The sequence below is a fragment of the Megalopta genalis genome, chromosome 2 (genome assembly GCF_051020955.1).
Source record: "Megalopta genalis isolate 19385.01 chromosome 2, iyMegGena1_principal, whole genome shotgun sequence".
NCBI classification, from domain to species: Eukaryota; Metazoa; Arthropoda; class Insecta; order Hymenoptera; family Halictidae; genus Megalopta; species Megalopta genalis.
In genome coordinates, this window is record NC_135014.1 from 22,790,915 (window position 1) to 22,800,317 (window position 9,403).

General features: G+C 38.4%; 1 protein-coding gene across 2 annotated transcripts; it reads right to left on the minus strand.

The window, feature by feature from the left end:
• Positions 1 to 49: 49 nt before the first annotated feature.
• LManII (Lysosomal alpha-mannosidase II) lies at positions 50 to 9,329 on the minus strand. 2 transcript variants are annotated; one of them, XM_033470519.2, is made up of 17 exons: positions 9,174 to 9,329; positions 8,205 to 8,307; positions 8,042 to 8,123; positions 7,760 to 7,945; positions 7,053 to 7,258; positions 6,816 to 6,952; positions 5,017 to 5,150; positions 4,371 to 4,584; positions 3,738 to 3,934; positions 3,266 to 3,459; positions 2,971 to 3,170; positions 2,401 to 2,614; positions 2,201 to 2,327; positions 1,584 to 1,860; positions 1,096 to 1,338; positions 817 to 966; positions 50 to 636 (listed from the first exon to the last, which is right to left on the minus strand). In XM_033470519.2, the coding sequence occupies exons 1-17, from the start codon at positions 9,273 to 9,275 to the stop codon at positions 421 to 423; spliced, it is 2,982 nt and encodes a 993-aa protein (XP_033326410.2). In that variant the 5' UTR covers positions 9,276 to 9,329; the 3' UTR covers positions 50 to 420. The 2 variants fall into 2 exon arrangements, with proteins under 2 accessions (XP_033326410.2, XP_033326411.2); XM_033470520.2 differs by lacking the exon at positions 5,017 to 5,150 and adding an exon at positions 5,310 to 5,443.
• Positions 9,330 to 9,403: the final 74 nt, after the last annotated feature.

Consider the following 9,403-nt stretch of genomic DNA (forward strand, 5'->3'; position numbering starts at 1 on the left):
CGTTTATTTAAAATTTTTAAACAAAGTGGGAAGAAATTAAATGCAGTACTTGTAATTAGTAGTTGCTTTATTTATTTATTTTGTTCTATAATTTTAACTATTTTTAAATGGCACTGAATAAAATTGTCAGTAACAGACTTGTCCGTTCTTGCTGTATTTAAATTTGTCGAGTATTTACAACGTAGTGTTCACAATTTCAGTATAAAACTAAATTTTCTTAACAAACAGAACAGGATAGATTATTTTTAACAGTTATAAACTGTGTTACGATAAATTCGCTAATTGTTTCGTTGTTTATCTAAATTAGCTCCTCTCGAGACTTTTCGCTATTTTAACCGAGCTTCATGTTGCAGAAATTGAGAATAATTCGATGTACTTCTGCGATAAAATGATATGACTGAATAACGTATGTACATATAACTACTCCTGAGGCATGAATGATATAATGTATGTTCGTATTTCCATCGGATTGAGAGTAACATTATATTGGGTAATGTTATATGGTAATTCTTCGAACTGCTCAACAATTTCGTTCGAGTCAGCTTTCCATTGCATACGGTTCACCTCCTGCAACCATTTGTTGGCTCCCAGTGTCGCTTCCCTAACTGTTAAAATTCTGCGATTTGCGAGCAGGCCCTGGTGACAGAAAAGATAACGATAACAGTTGCCTCAAATAGACGATAAAATATTTTAATTGGTTTCCGTTGCGACTACCTTTCTACTGACAATTATCTACATAATTGTATCAATATTATCTTTGATATAACACTGTTCAAAGATGGCAAAAATTAAGGTCCATAAAAATTGGGAACGTACCTGAAGATTGACGTTGACAGATTTCGACAAAGTCTTAGCTTCGTCCTTCTCGAAAATGTGTTCTAATCTCAATATAACGGTATCGTATATCCAAGGCTCCAAGGTCAACAAATGAACGTTCACTGGTAGGGAATTGTTCAGACCGGATACCTAAGAGCACAAAATTAACGATAATTAATGCTAGAATACTTTTCTCCAAATCACTTTCAAATGATAAATATTTAAGCTACTCAATGAGCAAGTTAGCAATGTCTGCGATAAGTAAAAACAGAGTGTTACCGGTGTTTGATAAGAGAACTGAGTGATCTCAGAGTCGTCTTTGAACGGTGTCACAAGGGTCCATGGTCGCAGCACTGACTTAAGCGTCGAAATCTTCTCGTTCAATATCAACTTGTCCAAATCTTTTGTGCTGCCTCCGAGAAGATAGTGAGATCCTCTAGCTACCAAACCATGACCGAATGCAGTCTCGTCCAAAGCTTCGCCCACACCGAATGCGTCGTCATGCAGCAATCTCCTATGAACCTGTGACAGGAAGTCAACGATTTCCAATTTATAGCGTTAGCTAACACGTTTTCAAGGTTTCCCTATACTACATCAGCTGTACTAGATTACAGACTTTGAGACAGAAATGAACAGTCTACTTAGGTCCAGATGTCAAAGCGGAACATTTTTTGTATTCAGTATCCTCAAAAAAGTTTGACGAATCTAAGTTGTCTAGTTGCCAAATAAGTTTTTCTCTTTTTGTAGGAACAGGCGTGGGATTTTACCATCAGCTCAATCTCCCCATCTTTCATGCTGGTTCCACCTTGGGCTCTGTCAGTGATCACGCTGAGCCTTTGGTACCTGTCCTCATCTTCCAGAGCTATCTTAGTAGTGACCGGATAATAATTGCCAGACACTGGCTCCTCCAACATCAGGTTCCACGTTGGACGAATGTTCCTCTGTCGTTTCAACATTTCACGCCCGTTGCTGTCGGTGAAAAATTCTCCCTTCGAGCTCAAGTTGCTGCTGTACTTGGTGACGATCTCTTTACCAACTTTGTCCCTGGAATGAACAAAACAATTATTATAAAGCTGTCCTAGTATTCGGAGCGAGTATAATCGTTCTCTTTGAGTTCACTAAAGATGCATTTATGCGGGATTGCTCAATTTTGTTTCGGGTACGTATTGCAATAAAAATTTGGATTACTGCATTGTTGTTTTCTTCGTGATGCAATATACATTATAAAATAGCTGATCTTGGTGTTTTGTAGGTCTAGTGTTAATGTAGGCAATATTACATTGCAAACAAAAAAATTTGGAAAGGGTCCTGTGCCTGGTTCAAGTAATATTTTGTGTGTTCAATTAGAATTACGCGAATTGGGGTGTAATTAATCGAAACTCACTCAACAGGTATCGGGCCCACAAGCCAATCGAATTCGACATTTTCTTCATTTCGTTTTTGATTGTAAATTCTGACCACTTGACTGATCCAACTGTTAACCGTTTGATGGATCTCTTGCACCACGTCGCCTAAAATCGAAGTAAATGCAATTAGAATCCGCTATCATTCTTTTTATTTAATTTGGCGTTTATGAAACGTTACCTTTGTATACTTTGTAATCCGTAGGGTTCATGAAGCCCCTGGCAAACATTCCGATAGGTCTAAATATGTATGCACCTGACGACCTATTCTTAGGTATTTCGTTGTTTCCTACCTGTCCTTCGTAATAGTGAAACGACTGGACAACACTCATGTCCTTCTCCTGTTTATAATTTACAACAACTTTTCCGTCGTTGTTCACGTATATCTCGTAAAGCTGTAAATATAATACAGTTGTGTAAACAATTGTTCTCTTTCGTAGATTAAAGCAAACTGAAGAAACAAACTCATAAAGATTTTAGTGTAGTCATACTGAAAATGTTGACTAATGGGGAAACATGTTTTCTGAAAGAGACTCCTGATTAAACAAATAAAAGCATTTAGATTTCTTCTTATATTAATCTTGAAGGAAAGGAAGACACTGAATAATTCGTTGAAGACACCTAAGATCAGCTAGCCACCAGTCTTTTGCTTTTTTTGAAAAGAACAGGCTTGAAAATCATTCCCTTTGGTGTCGAAATAACAAGGAGTTGTGTAACCATAAGCTTACTGAGTGACTGATTATGTTAATACCTCGTTCTGGATGGAATCCGTCGAAGTTACTATATTTTCATATGTATCACTTGTTTTTATCACTTTGTAAGACTGATATCCCAATGCTGGCACCTTTGCCATAAATACAAGCTCGTGCGTTGCTTTGCTCACTCGTCCAGGGATTTGTTGTACAGAATTTGGAATGGGGACCAATTGCGAGACAACTTTTTTGGCCGAGTCTTGAAATAACAATAATTCAACGTATTAAAACGAAAATCATTTTCGAGAGAAGAATTTTCTCAAAAATGCAACTGACTTTCTATGGTGTGTGTACCTGATAGATCTTCAACTTTGTAGGTGCCTTGTTGGACAGGGACGCGAATTGGCGTGTCAATTTGGAACGATAAAGGATTATAAATTGTGAGTATCGAATTTTGTTCCTCGGTGTACGGACAGGAGCTGATGTTTAACTCCATGCAAGAGAACATTTTTGTAGTCGTAACATTTGAATTTCCAAACGTCCATTTTCTGTGTAACAATAACAATAACGTTAACAGCTCGATAGAGCAGCCTCTTCACTGCACCATTTTTATGCAGAAGTTACATTTAAGGAAACAATTATTAACAAAATTCTCGGGACATTTATCGAATGTAACTAATTCTTCAGAGAATTGAATTATAGTTAGGTGTAGAAGAAGTAATAAGTAAAATTAATCGTAGAAAAATGTCGAAATGAAATAAGTTACTTTCTCAAATCTGAAACTCGGCTTGCTTCGTTAGGGGTTGCTTTTCTAATGAATTCTTACTTTAACGCTGCGGCCACTGTCTCCGTGCCTTGCTCCATATTCTTGTACAATATGCGAGCATAATCATCGGCAACCAATTGCTTTTCGGTTCCAGTGACTGCATCATGGTGCTGCATTATACCCATCGCTTCTCGGAAATGCTCCAAATGAACATCGTGTTCCGTGAAATTAGCCAACACGACCAGCTGTTTATTAATCTAAAAATAAAATGATAATCCCATTATTTCATCGGCATTCTTCGTTACCATAGTCCAATTAGATTCCGGATTTCAAGCTGTGGGAAAGCAAATAGTTTCGAAGATATTTAAAGAGCTATAACTTTTATTTAAGAACTGTTTAAAGCTATTTTCTGTGAACTGCTTTCTATTTGAATGTTATCAAAATCTTGTGCCAATTAGATATCGAACTCGTCTGGTCAGCTTGTCTGTTCATTAATCACCTTTTCTACTTATCATAAACGCCTCTCTGGCAATTTTAAAATCTCAATGCCTTTTAATTTTTAATTTACAGAATTTCAGCTCTACACACCACTGCAAATACAAATCTCAGCTCTACTTCACTGGATTACGAACGATGTAGAATGAAGAATAGCAAAAGGAATCTCGAATTTGATTCCCAATTGAGCAATGTTACCTGCAGAAGATTGTTTCCCATTCGTTCGAAGTATTTGATAGTAGGCCTCGACGAGAAATATCCGGTCCAATAAGAATGAGGATCGCTGGCATACGGGAAGAAGTCATCCTCCTTTGTTGGCCATTGCAGATTAGCGTCATTCACTGCTTTCAGATAGCACGACGGCGTCGAGTAGAATATGTTCACCTCGGTACTGTTCAGTTCCCTCACGTATCTATCGAATAGAAAACAGACGGTGCGTCAGTATCATAATTTTCAGAAATTTATACTCTTACTTTGCCCACAGGGTATTATTGTAACAGAATTTCTCCCACACAAGAAACTGAATTTAGATTTTCTTTCTTTCTCAATAGAAACTTTTGATAAAATGTTTTTGGAAAACAAGAAGCACTTGTTATTAAAGTATACCGATGATGCACGATAAATTCAAAATCGAATAGCTAAAGCACACGGTATTTGAAAATATTTCTTGCATTAAATCTCTCAGACGAATATTTATAAAAATATCCTGTTCACCATTTCGCGCGAGAAAGCCATTGTAATTTCTCTCGCGAAGCAATAAGCGACCGAAGCTTTGGCAGCTGAGGCACAATGTGCAGATTAGGCTCGTGCACGTCCGCAGAACGTTTAAACAATTACGCGTTACCTGATCAGCCTGTCCATGTTAGTATACCACATCTCAGCCTGCTGGTAATTAAAATCTTCGCCCATTGTGAGTATAATGTTATTAGTTTTGTAGTGCGACGCCTGTGTTCGAGCATACGCCAAGAATTTTTCGACCTGTCGGATAACACATCAAGCAACGCTATACTTACCGAAGGATTCATGCGATTTATTAGAGTGTCACGACGTTTTCCTTCCTTTGGCGATATTTCGGAGCAGATACGCGTAGCATCGAATCGATTTTACAATGAAATTGAGCTGCTATGTATTTACTACCTTATTAATCTGTCCAGATTAATGAAGTACATTTCCGCTTGCTGATACGTGAAATCTCCGCCCATTGTTAATATGACGTTATTCGTGCGGTATATGTCTGCTTGTTTACCCACGTACTGCATTAATTGATTCACCTGTTCCACAACAGGATTAATTACTGTTTGTAATCAAAGCATCGGAGAATTGCAATTTACAGAAGGCTATTCGTTAGCATAGATTACGCCTTTTAATAATTCTGCACCAGAATGATCGATTTAAAGGAAGGAAACGCGTGATCAACGAACGTTTTTGCTACGTTTGAATCATTTTTCGAGCATGCAGTTTCTTCCGATTTATAATGTAACGTACAACGTATGGTATACAGCATGTAACAGCGCAGTAAATCATCATTCGCATCAATTACCAATTTGTAACCTTGCATTTAATAAAATGTAGGGACGCTTTAAATTCGGCAAAATACAAGGACAATTTGAATTTAGTGAAGTACAAATACAATTTCGATTTAGCATAATTCAATTAAATTCAGCAAAACAATACAAAACCAATTTAGATTTAATAAAATACAAAGGCGATTTCAATTAAGCGAGCCACAGTTAACCAGTTCATAATTTATGGGTGTTTCCCATCGGTTTTGTTGCTGTCGCTTTTATTGTCATTGTTTCTCTGTCTTGAGTACAAAATGTGTAGCTTTGAACAGAGAAATACGGTAGCATCATCAGCATTGATTTTGTCCAGCTGCTTAAAATGTGATTCAAACGTGTCTTAAATCAGGACTCGGAATTAACCGCACGCAACATGGGGATCGCAAGGGCCACGCCTCCTGACTCCTGTCGCGCGACTCGCTCCCCCATCATCGCCTAACACACACACATAACTCACCTACAGACACACGCATAAAACAGCAAGCACACACGCCTGAGGTGCTCCGAGCCTAAAGAGGCGACCACGAGAAGCGAGACTCATGACGGGAGTCAGGAGGCGTAACCCTCGCGATCCCCGTGTTGCTTGCTGGTTAATTCCGAGCCTTGTCTTAAATTGTGCAAGATGTATACGCGAAAGTCACGTTCACGATAAATTTGGTGGAACGCGATCGTATCGAATATGTCATGACTCAAGGATTTTTTGGACTTTGGCAATAACAATAGTGAACTCGTGATGCGATAAAGATACTTATCGAGAGATTGGACAATATCGTGTCAAGCATTTTCTATTTGTCCTACAAATCAGTTACGATTATGGCGATAAATCGAAGTAAATTTAGTTTTAGTCATTCGATTACAGTTCAAACTCTATTCAACTTGTTTTCGATAAGAAAATTTCGAATGCGTTCGAATAAAACTGAATACTATTTTAATTGATGCACCAATTTCGAACGTGTTACATGAAATGAGTATCGATCGTTCTAAAGAATTAATAACGGTCTCAGAAATACGTGAAAGTGATGAAAATGATGGAACTATTCTCATTGCCGAATACATGCACTAATATACAGTATCCGAAGCTTACCTTTTCGGGAACATTGTAGTCTGCGCTTTCAACATCGTCATTGATGGGATCATCCCTGCATAAAACATCGAAACAGAATCCAGGTGGCGGGGAATAAGTGTTGTACAACACAACCGTGAACAAGTCCGCATTAGATCCTGTAACAAGGTTCAGGAAAGTTGTACAATTTCAAGTCCGAAACAAAGTTGTACAAACTGTTGAACGTTTAACATTCAGATGTCTACGTTCAACAATTACCTAAATTCGGACTGCCTTTCCAGATGAACTCCATCGATTTGTCTTCGATCCTCTGTCGTTTGTCTTGGTAGTCAATGCGACCCAGGAACAGACCATCGAATCCTAGTTGCGTGAAAAGCGACGCTTGTTCTCTGGAGTGACCGAAAGGATCTATTTGCCAGCCTATGTGCGGTTTCGCGCAAGTTCCAAAAGTGTCGTAAAGTCGTCTACAAACAACGAGTACGCTTTTGATAATGCTGCGCACGTTCTTAGAGCTAATGATAATTATTAATTTCAATTGGAGAAAGGCTACTGCGAGTTTTGGCGCGGCAGTCGAGGTGTTAATACAGTAATTTCTCCCAAATTTGCGCTTGGATTGCGCACAAAAATGAACAATCTGGGAAGAGGAGATACGATTATTCGAGCCTTGCGGCTCGTATAGAAATAATTAATAAGATTAGTTAAATAAATAAATAAGAATTAATAGAAACGAGACGCGAGGCTCGAATGATCGTATCTTCTCTTCACAAATTGTCCATTTTTGTGGGCAATCTGACGGCGAATTAGAGAGAAATTATTGTATTTCTAGAAAAATCTGTTGCTTTCGCTATCTTTTGGAATTGCGAGAGTTAAATTTAATTTCTAATAGTTATTTCTTGTTATTGCAAGAGAAAAAGTTCGAAGTTTCAGCGAATCCAGTTTGATGCTTAAACAGTTCCCTTGCTCACCTGAATCCCCAGGTGTACTGATCGACCAGAGAATGATAGTGCGTGACCGCCTCATCGTTCATGCTCCATCCACCGCCGATAATTTCCAGCCGGCCTTCGTTTATCAAATTCTTCACAATTTGTTGGGTCTTCATGTCCTGTCGGACCCACCATTTCCACAAGAAAGCAGTCTCCACGTACATAAACCTAAATTAATATCGAACATTACCGTAGAACATTCTTCACAAATATCAAATCTAATCGTCGGTCTAATGAAACGTTTAATGATTTCTTTCTAATTACTTTCTCTCAGGATTTGCCACCAGTGCTTGCACGACGCTGTCCAGAATATATTGCACGCCAGCCACTTGCGTCTTAGACCGACCTTGAAGAGAAGGTAACGATCAATTAAAACAATTCTCGAACCATTGTCGAAGCGTGTGTACGACAATGCCGACGAACATACTTCCGAAGAAATACTGATCTACCGTCTTCAACCAGCCGACATCGTCGTGCGTGTGAGCCACCAGATGAATGTTCAATTTGCTCGGATCGACTGCGGCACATGACTGTAACAATATTAGTATTTCACACGCGTTTCTCGCGCGATATCTAAGCGCTTGAAATTCGTTCAAATCGGACTAAGTTCATTTTTAGATATTTGAGATTCGTTTAAAATATTCGCGAAATTCGTTTCAAATAGAGTACATTTTCTCCCCAATTTTCCATCAGCTTGTAAACAAAAATGGACACTTAAGGAAGAGCAGATACGATTATTCGAGTCTCGCGGCTTATTTTTATAGTTGCCGATTGTCAATAATTATAAAAGCGAGGTGCAAGGCTCGAATAATCGTACCTCCTCTTCCCAAATTGTCCATTTTTGTTTACAAGCTGAAGGAAAATTAGGGAGAACTGCACATCGTATTACTGTAATTCATTTAACATATTTCTTATATATGGTTGGAATTCGTTAAAAATGTTTCTAATATTCGGAAAATTCCTTGCAATATTTCCAATACATTCGGGGGACTTATAACTCTTATTAACTTATTAATAATAATAGCTAAAAGAACAACTCTTTATTAACTTTACAAACGTACAATTCAAGTGAATCGTTCCAAACGAGTTGTAAGTTCTTCGGACATCTAAATTCTGTAAACGTGTTTGCTTTCTCATATTTTATTTACTTATTTCTATCATAAAATACACAATCTACACATGTACATATCCGTATCGCATAGCAAAATAAATATTCCGAATAGTATTTTCACCGAGCCGAGGCTAACACGGTTTAATTTGCGACACCTGAAAATACACGTGTTTGTACATTTTTTCAAATTGTACCGTGCTTCCCGGCACCGAATCATAGCCGGCCAATATTACCGAATTACCGTGCTTAGAACAATTCTGAATGTGAATGAATTATTTCGCTTACGCTGTAGCCGCATTTGGGGCTGCTCGGCGCTGGCAGTATTCTGAATGCTCCTCCATACGAGAAGAGAAACAGGAACGGCAGGAAAAATTCGCACCACAACATTGCCGATCGCTGTCGGTTACGGCCGGCCACTGACTAATGACAGAATTACTCTCCTGCCTCTACTTATATTAACTTCGATGCACCGCCATTGCCGCGACTGCGTCGAAAAGACGAGATACGGAAGTACA

What these genes read in the sequence shown, in the direction of transcription:
- LManII (XM_033470519.2), bottom strand. Translation starts at nt 9,275, where the DNA reads ATGTTGTGGTGCGAATTTTTCCTGCCGTTCCTGTTTCTCTTCTCGTAT. An exon ending in ACTACAATGTTCCCGAAAAG is followed by an intron (nt 5,151 to 6,815) that starts GTAAGCTTCGGA and finishes GTTATCCGACAG; the next exon opens with GTCGAAAAATTCTTGGCGTA. An exon ending in GGATTACAAAGTATACAAAG is followed by an intron (nt 2,328 to 2,400) that starts GTAACGTTTCAT and finishes CTTCGATTTTAG; the next exon opens with GCGACGTGGTGCAAGAGATC.